Below are 24,061 nucleotides of genomic sequence, written 5' to 3' on the forward strand. Positions count from 1 at the left end.
CAATCTCAGCCCTGTCTTCTCCTCTGAGAATGGGTATAAGTCTCATGTTGCTTATAGGGTCCCTGAGAGGATATTCAGGCGTGCTTTAAGTAATGGACATTTGGACCATGTTTTTCTAGGATTGGCTAGCCTTGCCATCTAAATAACTGTAACATCTACCTGCTAATTTCCAAACTGTCTTAGTCTAAAGGAAAAGAAAAACTGATCCTCATTTGTATTTCCAGTACATCTGGCTATTCTTCCATTTTTTTGAGTTTCTTCATAGTGGCTTTCCTGTCTTTCAAGCCCATGTTCTTTCCTTTCTCAAATGATGTAGGACATGCTGTCTATAGTTTTGCTCTGTTTAGTTTGATCTGCCTTGGGAGTTATTATTGCTAAGGCGGATGCTCTATCAAGTTACCTCATCTTTTCAGTTAAAGAGAATTCAAGGTTTTTGTAATCCAAAGGAATGAAATGACTTCAAGTGGAAAATGAAACGAGGTGTAACTGTATACTACAAGACAGCAAGGCAATTTAGAGCTAGAAGGATCTAATGTACTCTAAATCTATCACAGAAGTTTGCACCATAAACATATAGGTAAACAGAAGTTTTCCCACAAAAATTGGCTTTTAAGTCACATAACATTGTTCATAAACAAAACTGAACTGAAAATAATTGAAAATAACCCCTTTTATTTGGAATCACAGGCAGTAATCAAGTTTCTACGTTCTCCTATTACACTAAAAAGGCAATGCCATTTAAACTGAAAGCTGAAATATGAGGAGAATGTAAGGAAAATATGCAGGGCTGAATGTCAACTCTGGCAAAGAGGAAAATATTTTTTCTGTATTTTACATTTTTGGGTCTGTGTGTGTGTGTAGTGTCTACCTGAGGATCTTCCTTTGAGGCTGTAAAACGCATACTTTCATTTGGAAAAATAACATTTTTATTGACTCTATGCTTTCTTTCAATGCTTCTCATGTTCCTTATATCTAGAGGTTTCACCCTGAAAACATTAAAAAAAAATTGCCTGCAGTTAAAGTTTGTAGTCAATGCCTTAAATGAGCTATAGGTGGTCTCATCATAGGGTGTGTTTCTGCGCAAGGCTTCAGAATGGTTCTCAAAGTGTGGTTCCTGGACCAGTAGCATCAGCAGTTCCCGGGAACCTGTTACAAATGCAAATTCTCAGACTTCGCCTGGGACCTAATGAGTCAGAAATTCTAAGAGTGAGGTCCATCAGTCTGTGTTTTAACAAGCCCTGCAGGTAATTTTCATGTACACTGAAATGTGAGAACCACACATTTATTCTAAGAAAACCCAAAGTGAAGTAACACATTTCTTAAGTACATATAAATGGCCAACACCTTTATGTTCTTCCAGTGGTACTGAAGGCCATTACACAGTTTAACACTAGGTAGGCTAGACATGACTTTGCCAACAAAGGTCTGTCTAGTCAAGGCTATGGTTTTTCCTGTGGTCATGTTATGGATGTGAGAGTTGGACTGTGAAGAAAGCTGAGCGCTGAAGAATTGATGCGTTTGAACTGTGGTGTTGGAGAAGACTCTTGTGAGTCCCTTGGACTGCAAGGAGATCCAACCAGTCCATTCTAAAGGAGATCAGCCCTGGGATTTCTTTGGAAGGAGTGATGCTAAAGCTGAAACTCCAGTACTTTGGCCACCTCATGTGAAGAGTTGACTCATTGGAAAAGACTCTGATGCTGGGAGGGATTGGGGGCAGGAGGAAAAGGGGACAACAGAGGATGAGATGGCTGGATAGTATCACCGACTGGATGGACCTGAGTTTGAGTGAACTCTGGGAGTTGGTGATGGACAGGGAGGCCTGGTGTGCTGCACTTCATGGGGTTGCAAAGAGCTGGACACGACTGAGCAACTGAGCTGAACTGAATAGAGGCTAATAGCAGTGATGGTCATAATGAGTATTTTTTCCTAGTCGGCCTTCATCATAAGCATGATGATTTACCCACAGGACTCACAGAGCTACATACTTTTTCCTTCTCAAGTGCACGGACTCAATTAGAGACTTTAAGGCACTGGTAGCAGAAGTGGTGAAATGGCACTGCTATTCACCCTGCCCTGATCTTTATCTTGTTTCTGGCCACGCCTTTCCGCAAAGTGGCAGTTTCTCCATGATTTCAATTATCCTCCCTTCCTGTGTGCCCCTCCTCAGTGCTTCCACCCCACTCCCGCTCCCCACGATTCAGCCATCACCTCCTGAACGGAGCTGCAGGACTGACTGGTCTCACCATACTTCTTCCATCTCTCCAGTGGACATAGTTCCCTGTATGTCCCACTAGTGACACTGACAGAAATAAGTAAAACTGAGTTTATCACAGCTCCCTATCAATACTTCTACACTTTGCTCAGTGGTAGGTGTCACCAATCTACAAGCTGCCGAAATTTACCACTTTTTATCCTTTGCTTGCTCTGGTTTGTATTGACCTGTAGAATCTTATTCCTCCCTTCTTGTCTATTCCTGCTATTACTGTACTTAGACTGTAAACATTTAAAACTGTAAAATGATTTTCTAAAAGTTTTCTCCTCTCCTCCTTCCCTCCCTCCTTCCTTCCCCTCCTCCCTCCCATGCAAAAGCAGATGGCACACCATGAGTACTTTAGATTGATCTGTTGATCACCCCTTTCTTTGGGACCTCACATTGACTACAAATCAATCTCTACACCCTTGAGCCTAACATTCAAAGCTCTTTAAGGCCTGATCAAAACCTACTTCTTCCATCTCCCCTCCATTCACTCCTCCCTAAAGACTCTTTACTCTGGTGGTTCTCAAACTCAGTGGCCTGCAGGGCTGGTGATTTTCCCCTTTCATGCAGCTGTTTTTAGTTTCACTGTAAGGTTCCTGGAGCAGGAAATTTTCCACATGTGTCTCCCACCCAGCATAGTGCTCTGTGGCTATAGCAAGGTTTCAGAAAATATACAATTATTGGGAACCATGGCATATATGGAGGAGAAGTTCATAGAAACTGCAGGTGTGACTCCTTCAGGTGGCAGTGTGGCAGGCTTCTCAGTCACTCAGACAGCATCTTGGTAACTTGGAGGTACAGCTCACAGAGGAGCACTTGACTGATCACTGGCTTCCCTGCTCAGATAGCTGCCTCCTAAGAGAGCTGAATAAGATGTACTCTTCAGACAGTGCATCCAACAATAACGATGCAGTAAGAATAGACATTCACTGAGAGACTGTGTGCCATGTGTATCACCACTGTGAGCCCCCCAGCAACCCAAAGACTGTGGAATGAATTATGTTATCCATTCTACAGATGGGAAAATTGAGGCTTAAAGAATTGAGTGACTTGTCTCAAGGTCATATAGCCAAGCAGATGTAGGACAAATGCCTGGGCCATGACCACTGTTCCCTACCCTGGTGTCATCTAACACACTGATTTCTTGCCCCTTCTTCTCCATAAATAAGCAGTGACCTTTATGCCAGAGGTTTATACAAGCTTGACTTTAAACCTTTAAAGACTGAGATTTACTATTTCCACTTCACTTAACACAGTTGTTATTTCTTTTTCTAAGTTAAATCACACACTGAATAGTAAGGGTTAACTTCCGGTACTAAGGAATAACTAAAGGAGGAAATAGCCCATATCTTTTCTTGGAAGTTAGTTATAAAGGGCACATAGAGGTTGGGAAGCAATAGCCTACAATTTTCAGTTAATGCCACTGACCCCACTGGTCACAAAAACTTGATCTTAGTGAATGAAAACAGAGAAATTGTACTGCATCTTGCTTTCTTGACTCAGTGATTTGAAGAATGTTTTTCTGAAATCTCAATTTGTCAGTGTTTCCATAAAATTCCCAACATTCTAACCTGATTCTAACCTATTTCACTTTCTAATCAGTCTTAAAAATAACAGCAATAACAAAAATCACTAAAGAATATCACAATTACCCATAATAAAAAAGTGTTAGATATTTTTAAGAACACCTGTTTTAACACTGACATAGCACTTGCTTAATTTTAATCAATGTATTACACATTTACTCTGCTTGATTTCTTCATAAAATAGGATTTACAAATCATTAAACTACATGTATACATATAATGTATATATGTTTGTAAATATAACATATATATTTACATGTTGCATTTTCCATATAATTCTGCCTCCAGAGCAATTTTGAGAGCTTTAGAATCCTAAGGCAAAGGTTTAACTGGGCTATTTATTTTAGCTCACAGATTTATAATCCAAGGCCCTGAAAGACATCAAAACCTACCACTTGGAACTGATTATACCTTGGTAGTCAAGGAAACTAATGTACTTTGCATATCAACGTGTATTCTTCATGTATTTCTTTTTAAATTATGATTTTAAAAATCTGGACATTTTTTGATAATTTTAAAAGTACAGAAAATTATAAGCAGGCAGAAAATAACCATAATTTCACTGCAGAGAATTAAAAGTTGTTTTACTTTGGTATCTTATAAATTTATTATCCTAAATTTTTATTAATTTGACAAGATTTATTTCACTAGATCATGCCTTTTATAGTGCTGAACTGCACCTGAAACCTACTCACATGTCTCCATCGCTATTCCCACCAGCCTAGCCTCCTCCAACCTGTCCGCCTGCTTTTGCCTTGTCTCCCTTCAGTTATTTTCTCCATGCCATACCCTTGCTCACATCACTTCAATGGCATCTATTGCTCTTGGGTGAAATGACCATCTCAAAAGAGCATCCAGTAACCTCTGACTCCGCAGGGCTGTTTTCAGACTCAAGTAAGAAAAAGTTATTTGAAGATGCCTATAAACTATAGTAAGGGCTTCCCAGGTGGTGCAGTTGGTAAAGAATCTGCCTGCCAATGTAGGAGATGCAAGAGATACAGCTTCAATCTCTGGGTCAGGAAGATCCCCGGAGAAGGAAATTGCAACCCACTCCAGTAATTTTGCCTGGAGAACCATGAACAGAGGAACCCAGTGGGCTCCATGGGGTTGCAAAAGAATACGACATGACTGAGCATGCACACACACACACACACACACACACACACACACACACATAAACTATAGTAAACTGCAGGTATGAGTGGTTATTAGCTAGATCTTTGACTGCAAGGCCAAATGTCAAGTGTTTTGTTGTTTTGTTTTAGAAAGAAAATAATTTTGATTTTATTTAATTTTAGAAAAGTCTATATGTTACTATCAGAATTATTTAAATACAACTTAGCCTTTAAGAAACAACTAACAGAGAGTACTTTAAGTGAGAAAGCAGTGGTCTGATACCTCTGATATTCTGCATAGTCTTGGAATGAGATCTGGTTTTCACCGAACTGAGAAGTGAAAAGATGCCCCTCCCCTACACACAGTTGTGTGGGTAGTGTTATAGCAAAATTAATCTTCCAACTATTTATGTAAAAAATGAATGCAGTAACAATGAAAGAACTCTTTTTCAGACCTAGAAATATATGTGTGTGTATATATATACACACACACACACGCACTTAGATGAATACACAAAGAATGATAATTTCCCCATTACATGACATATAACAAACACCTGCTTTGTGCTGTGAGGATGCTTAGATTTTGCAAATGATTTCACCAGAGGCTCCCAGCTGTCTCAATCTGATTTCTGGTTTTCAGAGATGAAACCCTGGGTCAGATAAACTGAGCTATGAGAAAGTGGGAGCTGGGATTTTGATGACTTGGCCACAGTATAATGGAAATATCCTTGTGAGTGAAAAGCTCTTTTATTCATTCTGGACAGCTCAGTCATCAAAATGCAATGTTTTGTTTTGTTTTTTTCTCAGTCCAAAGATGATTATTCTGATGCTTGACTTGTTTATTTTAAAATGTTTATCTTTGATGATCTGAGTGAAAGACTTGGCATGGAAGAAAAACCTAGCAAAGCCATGAATTGCCTTTGTTTCCATTGGGGTATCATTAGCAAACATATGGAAACTCAAATTAGGGTCATTTTGGAAGGTTTAAGAAAGAGGCTGTTTATGAAGGCTTAGGTGGGGGTTAAGGAAAACACAAGGAATAGCGGGGCTGTTAATACCGGTAGTCCCTGAAGCCTGAGGGGCAGAAGTAGTTGCTGGGATCCAGAGGGAGAGTTTTCTAGGGAAGGCAACTTCTAGACACTTAGAGTCAAAGGACAAAGTCAGTCTGAATGAATGGATCATGCCCCGAGGAAGCAAGAGAGAAGGAGTACCTGACCTCACTCTTTCTTCCCAGGGAGCTTTGCATGGGCTCCCTACCGACTGAACCCAGTGGGTACCAAACAGTAAGAGAATGCATAGTTGTAATCTATACAGCCCAGCCTCCTAGGGAGAAGGGAGGGTAGCAAATGAAAGATATTCAGCACAGTCTCTCATTGGAGTTTAACTAGCATTTAGCACAAAGCCTGGCACATAGAAATGCTCCTAAGGATGAGTTAGTTGTGACCTTAAGTCTCTCCATCTAACTGTATATAGCCCTTTGAGTTTCTCCAGGGGCACTTACTATCTTCTGCCTGTACAGAAACTACTGAACAGCATCAGCCATCAAACTGTGAGCTCCTCTCTTTCATCCTTTCTCCTTCCCTCCTTTTCTCTCCCTCTTCCTCTCTTTTTGGCTGTAAATACAGTTGCTTTCAATAAAGATTTGTAATTGCATCAATTCAAATATGAGGACTATGTCCTATCACATAATTCTAAATTTTCTGCATTTAACTTCCCAGCTTTTTTTTTTTTTCCTAAAATTCACTAAATTCACCTACTTTGTATCTAGCACTGTTCTGAGCATTTAGATTTGAAGGATGAGTAGGCAAGGTCCCATCTTCACAAGGTTTACATTGGGAGAGCAAAGAAATGTAGATAAGCAATCATGATATGACTCTATCTGCATGGGGAATGTTACAAAATGGCATTTTTGCTGGTGGGCCCAAGGGTGAGAAGAGTAGAAAAGAGAGAGAAGACCAAAGTAGCAACAGCTTTGTGCTTACACACATACACACACACAGAGTGGACTCTAGAGGTGAGAAATCAGGCTATATATTAATAGAAATGGCTTTCTGAAAGAAGAATGCATTTTCTCAATTTCAACCTAGATTCCTATAGTATAATTACTTCCAATTAACATTCAAAAGATTCTCTGGCCACTAAGTATGCCCAGTACTGGGGGTCGAATGAGAAGAAACTGGGGAAGTAAGGAAGATGTTCTTGGGGAGAGAGTTTCTTGCTGATATGAAAACAATAGCAACTGAACGATCGTCTCCTGGGCAGCAGGGAGCTTTAGTCATACCAGAATAAGAAGTAAGGAGGATGAAGTAACTTCAATTATTCAAAACTATAGAGAAGAGAGCTTGAGTTGTAGAAAGTCATAATGACAGATTCTGCTTTCTTTGCTGATTAAGTGTGATATAGTGGGAAGGGCATCGCCTCTGCCACTCACCTCCATGACTTCAGCAAGTTTCTTAATATATTTGTGATTCATTGCTTACCCTGACAAGTGTGGATGAAGTTACTCACCCGAGGACTGTTGGGAAGACTAGCACAGTGGTGGCCAACTTGCTTTTGGTGCCCAGGATTGCTCAGCATTACTGTCACCTTATCTAACACATTTCTACCCTGGGAAAAGATTTGGTGTTCTCAGAACCATATCACATCACCACTCCTGTTAAAGTTTTTTATGTACAGCTTTTTGATTGCACTGAAAAGCCTCATCTAGAGCTGAATGTCTTTAGACCAACTGCAGTGTTTGAAGAGCCAAATCACACAAACCCTCCTCAGTTTTTTCCACTGTATCCCCCAAGAAATGCTAACCCCTTATCTTGGAAGGCAGTACTAGCTAATGGAATCCCACTGTTCCAGGGGTAAGACGATGGCATAGGTCTGTTGGAGGGGATTCTGGTTATCTGGTGATCTCTGACAGCCTGATTAACTAAAATGAGAAACCAGGTCTGACTATGGTTTCAAATCAGTATTAAATTGAAGATGGCTGAATGGATTTTAATATTATTTCTCCACATACCCTGAAGACATTCTTCAGCATTTTCCATAGGTGGGATCAAGGTAAAATTCCAGCGGTGGCCCTTGACCTTAAAACTAATCTCTCTAGTTCAATGCCAGCTCTTCTGCCAACTAAATACTGTTAATGTTAAGTTCTACATTTCTGATAAGAGATCTTTTCTACAGTAAACCACAAAGAGTTTCTTTTCTTCTTGTGAATGTATCTTTTATAATTTGAACATGATTAGAGATAATTAATCCTTATATATAATGAATATTGAAGCATTTTCAAAGATTCAAAATGTAGCTATCTGATGTACATTTTAGATGAAAATGTACTATACTTTAGCAGAAAACAGGTTATTATAATGACCAAGATGGTATTTAAATTTTAAGAAATTTCAAGTAAGCAAGGACTCAAAGATATTGCTCATAAAGAGTTAAGAGGATAGAGTATAGAATAAAAACATTTCATTTCATATATTTTAATTTATACCATCATTTCTTTTTGCTTTATGAGCCAGTTGTAACTTAGACATAAAAAAATTCCCTTAGGAAATATTTTTAGATTTAAGTTCCTCAAACTGTGACAAATGCTCAGGTAAGGAAACAGAATATGACCTGGGACAGCCCAGAAATTAATCATTCTGTGCCTCATTCCAAATTGTTATCCACTGAAAAAAATTCTACTTAATATGTTAAAGTTTTGTACATTTTTCACTGTCTTCTACTGTATGAAATGTTCAAAGAGCCCTTGGTATAATGAAATAGCAGTTAGAGAAGCTTTTTTGTTAATGATGATGAATAATGTAATTAAGATGCAAGAAATGAATTCTGTACCAGCTTCTAAAACTGTAAGTAGCATATCTTTGAGAAACAACAAGGAGAAAGTATAAATTTTCAAGGAAACTACCCAATTTAAACCATAGGGTCAACTTTAAGAGGAAGAGTTTGGTAATTATTACAAATATTAATATAAGTTCTACTAATGTTACACAAAATAGTGTTAAAAAGTGCCTTAGAGTTCCTTACACTATCATAAGTGTCAAACATAAGTAGTGATATGGTGAATTTTGCTTTTAAAAACAATTAAACATTGTTTCCTCATAAAAATATTCTGAGGATATGCTTGACATATTGGGATTTTAAAATTAAGAATGCAAGTATATTCTTTCCTGGACAGTTTCTGCATCCAAAATACCTTTCTCTTTCTATTTTCAAGACTCAGTTTTTCCACTGGCTGTTCTACTTTTATTTGTCTTCCTGAGTCAAACTGTTCCCTCTTCTAACACGATTTATGTTACTTCACTTCTTACACTGTTTCAGACTAGTATTAGTGCAGGGTGTCCCAGCCTCAGCACTACTGCCATCTGGAGACTTGAAGATAACTTCCTATTGTAGGAAGCTGTCCTGTACCCTGTACAATGTTTAGCAACCTCCCTGGTCTCCATCCACTAGATACCAGTAACAAATGCCACTCCCAGATGAAAGGATCAAAGCTCCTCAGACATTGACAGATGCCCCAGGGGGACAAAATCACCTCTGCTTGAGAACCTCCATAGTAGAGCACCTGGTGTACAGAGCACTAGGTTCAGCTTTGAATATATACCCTATGGTATGTGATCTCAGAGGCGATACTCAGTAAATATTTCTTAAGTGAATGCAGGGTATTTATTGTTGCTCAGTCATGTCCGACGTTTTGCAACCCCATGGACTGCAGCATGCCAGGCTTACCTGTCCTTCACCATGTCCCAGAGCTTGCTCAAATTCATGTACATTGTATCAGTGATGTCATCCAACCATCTCATCCTCTATCATCCCCTTCTCCTCCTGCCTTCAATCTTTGCCAGCATCAGGGCCCTTTCTAGTGAGTTGAGTCTTTGCATCAGGTGGCCAAAGTATTGGAGCTTCAGCTTCAGCATCAGTCCTTCCAATGAATATTCAGGATTGATCTCCTTTAGGATTGACTGATTTGATCTCCTTGCAGTCCAAGGGATTCTCAAGAGTCTTCTCCAATACCACAGCTCAAAAACATCGGTTCTTCAGCATTTAGCCTTCAGCCTTCTTTATGGTCCAACTCTCACATCCATACATGACAACTGGAAAAACCATAGCTTTGACTAGACAGACTTCTGTCAGCAAAGTAGTGTCTCTGCTTTTGAATATGCTATCTAGGTTTGTCATAGTTTTTTTTTCCCAAACAGCAAGCATCTTTTAATTTTGTGGCTGCAGTCACCATCTGTAGTGATTTTGGAGCCCAAGAAAATGAAGTCTGTCACTGTTTCCCCATCTATTTGCTATGAAGTGATGAGACTGAATGCCATGATCTTAGTTTTTTGAGTATTGAGTTTTAAGCCAGGTTTTTCACTCTCCTGTTTCACTTTCATCAAGAGGCTCTTTAGTTCCTCTTCACTTTCTGACAGGTGGTGTCATCTGCATATGTGAGGTTATTGATATTTCTCCTGGCGATCTTGATTCTATATAGGCTTGATGCATTCCTTTTCCAATTTCCAGTCCATTGTTTCATGTCTAGTTCTACCTGTTGCTTCTTGACCTGCATACAGGTTTCTCAGGAAGCAGGTCAGATGGTCTGGTATTCCCATCTCTAAGAATTTTCCATAGTCTATTGTGATCCATACAGTCAAAGGCTTTGGAGTAGTCAATGACGTAGAAGTTGATATTTTTCTGGAATTCTCTTGCTTTTTGGATGGCCCAATGGATGTTGGCAATTTGATCTTTGGTTCCTCTGCCTTTTCTAAATTCAGCTTGAACATCTGGATGGTCTTGATTCACATACTGTTGAAGCTTGGCTTGGAGAATTTTGAGCATTACTTTGCTGGCAAGTGAGATGAGAGTAATTGTGCAGTAGCTTGAACATTCTTTGGCATTGCCTTTCTTTGGGATTAGAATGAAAACTGACCTTTTCCGGTTCTGCCACTGCTGAGTTTTCCAAATTTGCTGGCATATTGAGCGCAGCACTTTAACAGAGTATAGTGGTATTTCATTGCCGCAGTACATTGCTAGACTAATAAACGTGTTACTCTTATAAACTGATCTGTCAGCTTCACTTGAGGACTTAAGAATACTTATCACTCCATTTTGAATTTGTTTATTTTCCAATATTTGGAACAGAAAGAAGAGCGTTTTTCCAATTTGCCTCATAAATGTCTAATGAAACTATACCCCTTTGTCATTTTTTCTTATTATTATTACTGGAAAAAGAGGACATCTAAATCTATTCTAAAAAGAGATCAAAGAAAGAGGAAGAGAAGGTGAAAACAGAGAGAATTGAAAAAGAAAAAATAAAGAATAAGTGAGTAAGATATAGAGTGTTTTTCTATGCCATAAACCCATTTATGTAAAAGCTGAATTAAAAATATTTTCAAAGGAAAGTGTATCTTCAGTTTAAAGACAGTGAAAAATATAACCCAATTAATTATTCATTTTTCCTTATATTTAATGTTACAATTAATTTTCTAACACAGACAAGGATAATGCAGAAAGGAGAAAGAGATGCAAAAGAACATTTTAACAAAAGAAAAGGAAAGAAGAAAATGGACTAAGGGAAGAGTTTAGGAGAATATGAGAACAAAATGTGGATACTTTAAAAAGCACAGTTACATTTCTAAAGGATTCCAATTTCTTTTACACAGCATGTTGATTAACACTTGAATGATAATTCATTAATACTTGCACATGTATGAGTTAGAAATTAAGGAGACAAAAAATCAGTTTGCATTTTATCAATCATAGTGTAAAATATTTTTCAAATAATGTCCACTGGGTTATAAGTTGTTTCTCTAATTAGTTCTGTATTCCTAACTTGCGAATTTGTAAGAGAAAAAGTTCAAGTAAAGGGGGAAAATTCATTCAGGGTATTTGACCTTTATAATTTAATTATTATCAAGAAGATGCAGGCATGGGGGTTAAGAGCACAGGCTATAGATCTAGAGTAGCTCCCTACTTCCTAGTAGTGTGACCCTGGATCTGGGTTTCCCTGGGAGTGAAAGCGGAGACAAGCATTCCACGGTAAAGGATCCACCTGGGAAGGCGTCCTCTCAGAGAGGATGGAGCTTCACATCACAGGGTAGTTTTGGAGTTTGTGTAGAACTCATGTTAGAGTTTTCCCAATGGAGGAAGCTAAAGTTTTATTTGTTTTCTCATCTGCCAACTTCCTATCTTCCACTGGCCGAGGGCTGCTTCCTGGGATATTAGCTGTCTGACACCCTAGCTTACCCTGGATGGGGAGCCTTGGGCAGAGGGTAGAAGGAGTTCTCAATGTGTAGCATTAGCTCCCATTTCATATCTTATGTTTGAAAAACACCATAACACCAGCATGGTCTTTCTAAACTGTATTAACAAAATATAAGATTGGCAAAAATTAAATATAATAAATCTTCATGGGTATTTGATACTGTGCCAAATCCTAGAAAATTATCTGGATAATTGCAATAGTATTTAAACTGGAAACTGAGACCTCATCTGATCATTTTGGACTCTTCCTCGTACTAGGATAAGAAATACAAAAAGGGGGAGAATTGATCCTACTATAACTGTAAATACTCATCTGCAGGGATATAAGAGTGGCACCCAAGTTCCTCTCTTTTAGTACAGCCCAGGTCAAGCATCCATAGAACAGTAGACCAGTGCATTTAAATAAGACTCTTGAGAAGCCAACTTTTCCATGTTTGTCATTTAAAGAACCTGAGGAAGCTGAGGTTCTTTAGAAGACAAAGAGAACATGGACTGGCCGCAGGCATTTGGAAGTCATTTAGGGTCTGTTACAGAAAATGGAGACTGTGTCCTTTAATATGTTCTATTTTTGGTTGTGTTATAAATAATTCTAATATCCAGTGACTTTTCCTCTTATCTCTCCTTTCCATATTTTATGAAGGATATGGTATTGTTGCTCACTTTATTATTCAGTCTGTGGCAATGAGTATTGAGATAGGATTGTGATAGAATTAGAGTAAAAGATGAATAGAGACTCAGAAACACTGCATCCATTAATTGGTGAGACTGGCTTGCCTCATTTTTGATTGAACAAGGGTTGTGCTATATTAGGCAGCAGTATTTCTTCCTTCCCCTTCTCCTCCAATTTAAAAGTATAAACCACTATCTGAGCAGGTAGAGAGGAGAGCTAGAGAGAGATGGCAGGTGACAGTGAGGAAGTCCTCATGATCATCTAAAACGTGGCAAGAATATGAGCTCCACGGGGCGCCATGGGCAGAAGCTGGTCATCAGTCTTCTTGCTGGGACCTCATTACAGAGGGCTGGACACTAGAAGAAGATATTCAAGGAGCAAGAAGCCATGGCATGTGCTGCAGGAGGCAGCAACTGAGGGGTCCCTATAGGGACCTGGGGCAGGCTGCATTCATCATAAGGTTCAGCGGACAGGAGGTTCCCTAGCATTGGGCCCCTGGGAAAGTCAGCATATGGACACAACTGTAGGGGGACTTTAAAGATATCCCCCCCTCCCCTTCAATTTCTGCCCCCAATACCCTGAAGCAGAGAGGTATCGAGAAGATGATGGGGAAGGGGAGCAGAGTGCACATCAAACTCCCCCCACACCTCAGGTCCTGTGGACCTGGTCATGGTGGGCTGGGACCAGCTGGAGGGATGCCAAGGGAGGGACGGAGGGGTAGATGGGAATAGTTTCCACGGAGCATGGTTGAAGGTACTATCAGAGAAAAGGCAAAGCCATTTCATATCTAAAGCTTACCAATTTCAATTATGCAGAAAAAATTGTGTTACTTAGAAAAAGCCAGAAAAGGCAAGTAAAAAAGAAACCAAGACTAAAATAATTAATACAGTTAGGGAGTATTGGGATAATGAATCCTCTTACTCCCCCACTCCCCATATATTTTTAATGTTTCCATACAATTCATACAAAACAAACATGTGTACCAAATTCCATACACCAAAGTTGAAATATTTATTAATGTAAGATTAGATTAGGAAGAAATAGTATAGTAGGAAAAATAAGCGGAGAAAGAAGGCTGAATAACTTGGCTTACGGGGAAGGCCAATAAAGTTCCAGACAAGGAGCCTGCACTATCTACGTTGGGCCACCGGCGCCCACTTGAATATCTAAGCGTGCCCCTCCTTAGGCTCCCTTTCGAGAGGATCTTAAAAGCCGGGACAAGTAAGTAGACTTAGTGAGCTGCCCTGCTCCAGATGGGAATTCCGCCTGAAATTAGAGTATAGAGGAGACACGGGGGAAACCAGTCCAGCGACTGGCTCCGGGGCCTCTATTGTTCAGAAGGCCTTTTATACTTTCGATAAAACATGGAGATCAATGGGTGACACAAAGTTATGCAGCGTTAGCAGTCCAGACTCTTATCAAAACCAGGCTTTTCTCTCCACATACCTAATTGTATACACAAGTCTTAGGTAATTCATATCATCTTCCAGCCAAAAGGGCCAATTAACATTTTACAGCCTTTTTTCTGATAAGGGTTTGTCAACCAGAAGACTTATTTGTGTTGATCTTCCCAAAGTCTGGTGCCATTCTCAGAAAGCACTAAATAAAGTTACATTCTTACATAGCAAGGACACAAGAGGAGTGCAGTGATATATAACAAAGAGAAAAGTAATTAACTCAAAAGTCTAGTGTTGCTAACATCAAAACTACTATATATCTTTTTCCATATCCCGTTTACATTGACTAACATCCTCCCAGGTGCCTAAAAGATAAAGAATATGGAGGCCTGGAGGCAATCATTGAGTCAACAGTGAAAACCCATCACCAATATGATTTTTAACTCTTTAGAAAAGGCTCTGTATCTTTAAGATGCTTTAAACTTTGTGCCTCTCGCGGCTGGGGGCCTGTAAGCAATTCGCAAGCTGCAAGAGGTCTGGGGGACCTGTTAGGCAAGCTAGAGAGCTATCAGAGGGGTTTAACTGAAACATCCCTTTCAAATGCAGAAGACTAAAGCCCTGAGCTGACTTTTTCCAGAGAATATCAGAAGAGTGGAAAAGCAGGCAGATTCTTATTTTCGCGGGGGGTGGATGCTCAAGAAATTCCAGGGGGAAAGCCTGAGGTCTGATTAGCCTTGCCATCAGAGCTCTGCCGCATGACCTTGTCATGGGTGGAATTCCTCACACTGGCTCCCGGCATCGGGTTGTATGTATATACACATAATGTATACCTACAAAAGCAAAGCTAAGTTTTTAAACACTCACATTTTCTTGAGAATAAAGCCAACAGTATTATGATGAGTTGTGTTAGAATTGCATTCATATTTATAGTTTAGAAAACCTTGAGAGATCATGATTCAAGGAGTAATGTACCTCTTGACAAGGCCTTACACTCAACTCTCTTCTTTTTGGAACCATCCTAAGATGTAATCTAGGTTTGAAGATTGCATTAAAAGGAGTGTTTGTAGCATTTATTGGACACTGTAAGAAAGCACAAAGTATTAGGTCAAGCAGCTACCTAGTACCTACCTTGGTATTATCTTCAAATGTAGTTAGAAAAGTGAAAATATCCATGATGAAACAGAGATAAGTCTGAAGGATTTTTATCAAGAAAAAAAAATTCTGTGTGCTTCCTTTGGAAGGATCTCTCATGAAAGAAGTTGTGTCCTCCTCCTTTAGTGGGTGCAATTTATTATGTTCTAGAATTTGAGCCTGCATTTGATTTTTTTTTTTTTTACTTAGAGTGACATTTTCAGTAATCACTCAGAAATGCCAGATTTTAAATGCATGTAATTACCAAAATATAATAAATCACAAAGCAACTTGAAGGAAAGGTTGTTTAACAGTAATATCCTAGAAGCTTATGAGGTGGGAACTTTGACATATGAAATAGATCTGAGTTTCCACTAACATACTTGGCTCTTTTCAAAGACTTAGAATTTTCTCCTATAAAATTAAGATTAAATGAGATTTCCCTCCTGAAAACTCAAGAGCAGGAGATTATTTTCATTTGAAGTTAGGATCTGAGGAATTATTATTGTACTTTAGAAGTTACTGAGACCAATAAACACTGATTATTTTGTACTAATTTGAGAATATCAGTTATGGTTATTCACAACTAGAGTTTACTAAATTTTATGAAATTAAAATCAATAGCAAAGGTTAACTATTCCATATAATTTTAGTATTAAGCATGTATCAGTATTATTGAAATTATTTATAAAACAAGTTTCTAAAAATTGAATAATTTTTTTTACAAATTATAATCATCCATTCTTATTGATGCTTTATTACAGTCAAATTACAGATATTATTTATAGTGATTTCTATGTTGAAGTTGAGTTGTATTCAGTTTACCTCTGTTCATGTCCAGTGTGTTACTTACTCTGTGAGGTTTGGGTGTCTATGAATTTCTTTATCAAGGCATCAGTCGTTTGGGTATAAAGACTGAGAGCATATCTCAGAGACTGAAGATCTGGGCTTTTCTCCAAGAAATTCTTTTTCAGGCCATTTCCTCCTGCATGAAAGTATTGCTAAAAAGAAAAGAAAAACAATGTAAGCAGAGGCATTTAGAAAAAAGTATTAGATGAGGGATTTTATGGCCATAGTCATGAGGTTCAGATGGAATAATACAGTATAATTAACATAAGATAGATACAAAGACATAGTACCATATGGCCATTACCAAGTCATCGCCATGCAGTTTAGGTTACCTTGGTATCTCAAGTGTTGCTCTCATTTAAAACTTTAGTTAAATCGGATCATGAAGATGCAGAGGCCGAATGCTTACAGAATGCTAGGTTTAAGATAATGTGTCAACTCGATTGCTGACTTTTGTTTCCAGAGCATGAGAAAAATATCCAGGGTTGTCAGATTTCACAAATAAAGTATCTTCTGGTCACATGTTTTCCAGATACTGATTTGCAATTCTAGGCCAAGTGCCCACTGCTCCCACCTTTGCTGTGATCTAATCACACAGTGGTACACACACATAGGCCACCCTGAGGATGCAGAGTGGTCCTTAGAAACCCAACGTCCCCTAAACTGTGTCTGAGAAATGTAATAAAGCAGTTTCTTTCTCCTTATTTTTCTTTGCTACAGTCATCCAACAACTCAAAACATCACCATATTTATAGGTTAAATACTAGAGAAGATATATACTTGACAATAAAAATGGTCATTGAGGGATGTTAGAGTTTCTAATGTTGCAAGTATTAAGCACAGACTTCACTTCAGAGGGCAGACTATCTATCTTAAGATATGTGATAGAGCTAAGGATGTTATTTCCCAGCAATTTATAGATGACATGTTCATTGTATTCCGTTAAGGTTAGATAAATGGGTCTGTCTTTCTCTTCCTGTACCAACGCTAAACTTCACCCGCACTGCAACCCAGCTCACTAGGATCTAGGATTCTCACAGGATGGCATGTTTTGAAAACGCTCAACAAATGATTCTGATACACTCTCCTGTGTGTCGTCGGTCTAGCCTACTTAAAGGCTTCCAAGGTAAAACATGTCAACTGAAAATTCAAAATTACTCCAGTTTTCTTCCCTCTGCAGAAACATATTCTGAGCATTTGTAGGCATTTGGTTGTAATTTTAGAGACTATAATATAGAGAAAATTCAAGGCACAGGCCTGAGAAAGTAGGCAATGGGGATATAAATTGAAGAAAGTGTGCTACAATCACAAACTCCTTCCTCAAAAAGAAAAACCCATGGTCACTTACAATCCCATTCCATTGTAGCCGAGTGCACTGTGAAAACACAAATTGCACCTAAATCCACCAATGTTTATGAAGAGAGAACAGAGAAAAATGGGGAAAGCCTTTTCTTATTTTTGAAGGGATGACAAAGATATAATATTTAAACATTTTCTATACCTTGATCTTATATAAATATTAGATACTGTGACATATAGAAAGCATTTATTGTGGAGTTAAGAGTCCAGAATTGTTTCAGGTGCCTTGGGGGATGAAAAGATATCAGAATTCCTTTCTTCAGGAAATGTGATATGATACTTAAGTGGAAAAGTATTAATGAATGTATTGAGAGGGGAGTTTTGCCTGGAATTGACGGTGGGGTGAGCTCCGGAGCTCTGTTTACGTAATGAACCAGGGAAGCATCAGATGAAATAACACACCCTACTTGCAAAGAGATGCGGGATAGACTGAACCAGGACTTGGTGGCTTCTCAGGAGGGGAAAGCATTCTCTCATTCATTGTTTCCCAGACAAGCTCCAATCTTATCATACCTGAGCATAAGTGCTGGAGGCTTAAGTTAGTAAAGTACAGGAAGAGTAATGAGCAGCAACTAAGATGATGTTTCATGATCTCTTGGGACTATATGTAGTTGTCAGAAAAAACTGTGAAAAGCTTTGAAATGGGCAAAAGCGTTTAATGAGTGCTCATGAGACCTATCTGAGTTATCTTCACTCGGAGCTATGTGTGTGTGCTCAGTTGTGTCTGACTCTCTGCACCCCCATGGACTGGAGCCTGCCAGGCTCTCCTGCCCGTGGACTTTTCCAGGCAAGAGTACTGGAGTGGATTGCCATTTCCTCCTCCAGGGGATCTTCCTGACCGAGGCATTGCACCCGAGTCTCTGTATCTCTTGCCTTGCTGATGGACTCTTTACCGCTAGGGTCACCTGGGCTATGTAAAACTCTGTAAATTGGTAGAAAATGGATAATAATGCCTATGACTCCTGTCCAAAGAGATGCAAATTATTTATTTCTGGTGGGATGCAGCTGATCACCGTTTTGTGGCCAGATCTTTTTGCCTCTATTCAAATTTATTTCAGCTTTCCTCATTGCTTGTCTTTATGAGAAGTTCTTGGAATTCTTCTTTGAGCCAATTGTAAGATCTTACTGGTTGTCTCATTAGTTGATGAGTTAAATAATATTATTTGACAAATTTTATAACTGAATGAATATCACAGTTATACTCTTATTTTTTAAATTAAATTTTATTGGAGTATAGCTGATTTACAGTGTTGCTAGTTTCTGCTGTATAGCAAAGTAAATCAATTATACATATATGCATATCCACTCTTTTATATTCTATTCCCATATAGGTCATTAATGAGTACTGAGTAGAGTTCTCTGTGCTATACAGTAGATTTTCATTAGTTATTTTATATATAGTAGTATTTATATTGTCAATCCTGAACTCCCAATTTATCCCTTCCTCCCTTCTTCCTTTGTAACCATAAGTTTGTTTTCTACATCTGTGACTCTATTTCTCTATTTCTGTTTTGTAAATAGGTTCACTTTTACCATTTTGTTAGATTTCACATACAAACAATATCATATGATATTTGTCTTTCTCTATTTAACTTACTTGACTCAGTATGACAATCTCCTAGGCCAACTGTGTTGCTGCAAATGGCATTTTTTATTCTTTTTATGGCTGAGTATGATTTCATAGTGTGCATGTGTGTGTGTGTCTGTATATATATACACATATACATACTACATCTTCTTTATTCATTCCTCTGTTGATGGACATTTAGGTTGCTTCCATGTCTTGGCTATTGTAAATAATGCTGCACTGAACACTGGGGTACATGTGTCTTTCCAAATTATGATTTTCTTCAGATATATGCCCAGGAATGGGATTTCTAGATCATATGGAAAATACATTTGTAGTTTTTTAAGGAGTATCTATACAATTCTCCATAGTGGTACCAATTTACATTCCCAACAATTGTGTGTGGGGATTCCTTTTCTGTATTTTTTTTTTTTAAATCTCAGTTTCAATTTCATAACTTGTGATTGGTCTGTTCATATTTTTTAATTTTATTCTTGGTTCAGTCTTGGAAGGTTGTGCCTTTCTAAGAATTTGTTCATTTTTTTCCTAGGTTGTCCATTTTATTGATTTATAGTTGTTTGTAGTATTTTATATTTCTGTGATGTCAGCTGTAACAGCTTCTCCTTTTTCATTTCTAACTTTATTGATCTGAGTCCTCTCTCTTTCTTCTTGGTGAGTCTGGCTAAAGGTTTATGCATTTTCTTTTTCTTTTCAAAGAACCAACTGTTAGGTTCATTGATTTTTGCCATTGTTTTCTTTGTCTCTATTTCACTTATATCTGCTCCAATCTTTATGATTTCTTCCTTTCTCCTAACTTTAGGTTTTATTCTTTTTTTTCTCTAGTTGCTTTAGGTGTAAGATTAGGTTTACTTGAGAGTTTTCTTTTTTCCTGAGGTAGAATTGTATTTCTATAAACTTCCCCCTTGAAACTGCTTTTGCTATCCCATAGGTTTTGGGTTATCATATTTTCACTGTCATTTTTTCTCTAGGCATTTAAAAAAAATTTCCCTTTCATTTCTTCAGTGATCATATACTCTTTTAAAACAAATGATCTTTCACAGTGTATGTAAAGTAGCATGGTAACAACCTTAATTTAGATTGGTCTAATTTTTGAGGAAGGGCCATCGCCTATGGCTTACCCTAAAGAGCATCAGTGATGGGGTGACCTTCCTGGCCATTCTCTCTTCCTCTTCTCCTTTAACAAATATTTACTAAATCTGTGTTGAGAACCAGAACTTACACCAAGGATATGAAGCAAAAGAGGCCTAGAGATTGTTCCCAAAGGGACTGTGATCAAGTAGGAAATGTTATAGTCAGTGAATGACTCCAATGATATGTTGGAGGCATAATAAAGAGAATTTTAAAAGACAGACAACAGGACTGGGAAATAATGCTGTTGCTGAAGGAATCAATAAAGACTTTCAAAGAGGTGACACCTATGGTGTCTTTTTATTAGCACTGCCATTTTCCACTTCAGCAGCCACCAGATAATTTACCACGATGGACTAACGAAAGGGGAAAAATCCCACTAGGTAACTGAGAGGAACTGCTTGAGAGGAAGTACAGGTATTCCCCATTTGAAAATTGGCTTTATGCTACTTCACTTTTGTAGATGACCTACATTAGCACTGTTTTCATTAACCAAAAAAGACATGAAAATGATTTTCACTTTTGTGAAAAAACAGATGTTAAAACAGCAGTGAGCTCTTACAGAGGCAGTGTATACCTTGAGTAGCAAGAGTGGTACCACCCAGCACCTAACCCAGGAATTACACCCAGCATCTGAGCATCAAGCTGCCATGATTTTGGACTGTTTTTGTGCTTGATCTCGATTTATTTTGTGCATCCCTGAGCAGAATGAGTCCTAAGGTAACTGCTTCTTGCCTATGTCATTTCAGCTAATAAAAGGTTTCATAGGAATGCTCTCCCTTCCTATAGTGGAGGAAACCGGCAGTGGTAGTTCTCATGTTTCTTTGGTATAGTTTAAAATACACTGTTTTACTACTGTCACCGCATTGTCATTACTAACCCTGTGCTTCCTGAAAGTTACAAGTTGCCTTTAGGAAGTAGAAAGCCTAGAGAAGTTACGAGATTTCACATACTCTTAAAGATTCACAATGCTTTTTAATACATTAAAGGCTGTGCGATTCACGGTGGTAGGGAAAACTGTTTGACCTTTCATTAACATACCTGTTCTTAAAATTATTAGGCTATAGGACACCTATCACACAGGACATCTACTAACTCTCAGGGACACACAAGTGTTCCATGGAATATTGTTTAGGAAACTCTAAAATAGAAGAATGTAACTGGACTTAATATAATTGAGGTAGCTGCAGTCCATGGGATCGCAAAGAGTCGGACACGACTGAGCGACTTCCCTTTCACTTTTCATTTTCATGCATTGGAGAAGGAAATGGCAACCCACTCCAGTGTTCTTGCCTGGAGAATCCCAGGGACGGGGGAGCCTGGTAGGCTGCCGTCTATGGGGTTGCACAGAGTCGGACACGACTGAAGCGACTTAGTAGCAGCAGCAGCAGCAGCAGCAGACTTTATGTAAATACTGAACTAGCGTTAGCTATAAGAGCATAAACTATGTACAGTATTTGTCTTGAAACTCTCTAATAACTTTATAGGAAGACATGTTTTCATTAAAAAGGCATTATTTTGTAGGCTTTCGGTACATGGGGAACTAATCATATAGTGAAAACGTAAATAAGGTATGAGCTTGTTCCTGAATAAAGTCTGAGGGTCTCTGTAGAGTTTCAGGTTATGATCCAGAGCAGACTTGCTCCTTTTGAGCCATGGAGAATTTTGAGTCATTCGGTAAAAGCTCTAGCAGGACAGTAAGTGAACAGTAGAAGACTTGTAAAGGCAGAAACTGTGCCTTTGTCTTTTAAGTGCATTGTATAATAGAAGATGTTGTAAGACAAACTCAGGCCAGAAGGTAGCAATGTTAGGAGAGAAAACAAGTTGCAGGAAGCTAAGCACCAAAGCCTCTGTTCAGTGAACACAGATAAATAACACATGCCATGGGCTCCTCATTCACAGAGAAAAGGAAATGATTTCTATGGTTATGCAAATGCCAACCTGATGACAAGGAGAAAAGGAAAAGGTCTGTATTCGCAATAAAATTTTTATTGCAAAGTAAAGAATGGGGGTGACATGGCTTAGCATCAGTAAAATTAAAATTTTAGAGTCTTAAAGGTTTACTCGTGCTCAAGTTTAACATGATTTAGCAATTGATGAGGCAGTGATCAAAGCTAATGAAATCTAATCATGTATTAATATCATAGATAGGTCAAGACAAAGGGTGTGATAGAGCAACAGCATTTTCTGCTGATTTGAACATATCTGGAATATGAGGGTGGTTCCTTGGCATCACCATTTTATGAGAAATATAAAATGTAAATCACCTCAAGGTATATGACCAGAACTTTGTAAGCTCCAGAAGGCATGTTATTCAATAAACAGCTGCAGATAACTTGGGGCAGCATGATAGTTTTAATGTCTGAAAGGCACTGGAAAGGGGAAGACATAGAAAAGGAAACGGAACTATTTTATAGTAGTTTTAAAGGGTAGAAGGAGAACCAGTTTATAATTAGAAGCACTGGGAAAGCAGATACTGGTTTGATATAAAGAAAATATTTTATAAGTGTACCTTAAAACCTGAAGCTGCTACATGTGAATTAGTAAGGTCCCATTACTAGCCATCATTAAGGGACGGTCAGTTGACCAGAGGGCTACCCTGGTAGCTCAGTTGGTAAAGAATCAGCCTGCAACGCAGGAGACTCTGGTTTGATTCCTGGGTCAGGAAGACCCTCTGGAGAAGGATATGATACCCACTCCAGTACTCTTGGGCTTCCCTGGTGGCTCAGATGGTATAGAATCTGCCTATAATGTGGCAGACCTGGGTTCAGTTCCTGGTTTGGGAAGATCTCCTGGAGGAGTGCATGGCAACCCACTTCAGCATTCTTGCCTGGAGGATCCCCATGCACAGAGGAGCCTGGCAGGTTTCCATCCATAGGGTCACAAGAGTTGGACACAACTGAGGGGCTAAGCACAGTGCAGAGTAAGTAGCACAGTTCACCAACAACACAGGAGGTAACATGTTTCTGTGTGAGCAGGAAAAGGTCAGCAGGACATGTCAGTTTCTGTTTTCAGTTTCAAGATGTTAGAATCCTTTCACTTCTTTGACCTGTTCTTTAAAATGTGCTAGAAAACACTTTGTCTTTCCTCTATGCAGTGTGATTTGCACAGGTTATTTGACCTCACAGAGCATTGTTTAATTCCTCTGCAGAATGGGAACAGAAACAGCCATCTTGCCTGACTATGGTGTCGTAAAGAAGAAATTAATTATTCTGTCTGGAAGATTTTTGTGAGCTATAGAGTTCTTTCTACTTATAAGATAAGCTTTATTGTGAGAATAATTCCCCAGATTCTAGGTGGAAAGAGGAAAATGACACTCCTGACTGATTTGCCATTTTTCTCTGTGGGACCAAGCTTCTCAACCACTTGGCTAAAACGCTGAGTCACCCTGGGCTCCTCCATCATTGCTGCCCCATTTTTTAGTTGCCAAGTTCCAGTGACTGGGCCTTTCTGTGTCACTCTTAGCCATTTTTCACTTTATACTCCTAAGATTACCCTCTTTGTGATAGTCCTTGTCATCTTATGCATTAAATAACCATAACTGATGTCTGTGACTACAGTCTTGAACTAGTCAATCCATTCTGCACATTCCTGTAAGATTTTCATTGCTGAAATGGTACTTTTAGCATGCCATGTATTAATATTTTCAATATCATCTACTTGCAACCCCAACATTACCTGTAACCTCAATGTTACACTGCTTCACTATGCAAATTTCCAGTTAAATCCAGTCCAG

General features: G+C 38.7%; 1 protein-coding gene across 1 annotated transcript in view; it reads right to left on the bottom strand.

Moving 5' to 3' along the window:
- UNC13C (unc-13 homolog C) overlaps positions 1 to 24,061 on the bottom strand; it is a 706,632-nt gene that overhangs the window by 39,851 nt on the left and 642,720 nt on the right. The window contains exon 32 of the mRNA XM_060417920.1: positions 16,255 to 16,402. Coding sequence (XP_060273903.1) covers positions 16,255 to 16,402 — 148 coding nt within the window. The remainder of the gene's footprint in view (positions 1 to 16,254; positions 16,403 to 24,061) is intronic.

This window comes from Ovis aries, chromosome 7 (genome assembly GCF_016772045.2).
Source record: "Ovis aries strain OAR_USU_Benz2616 breed Rambouillet chromosome 7, ARS-UI_Ramb_v3.0, whole genome shotgun sequence".
NCBI lineage: Eukaryota > Metazoa > Chordata > Mammalia > Artiodactyla > Bovidae > Ovis > Ovis aries.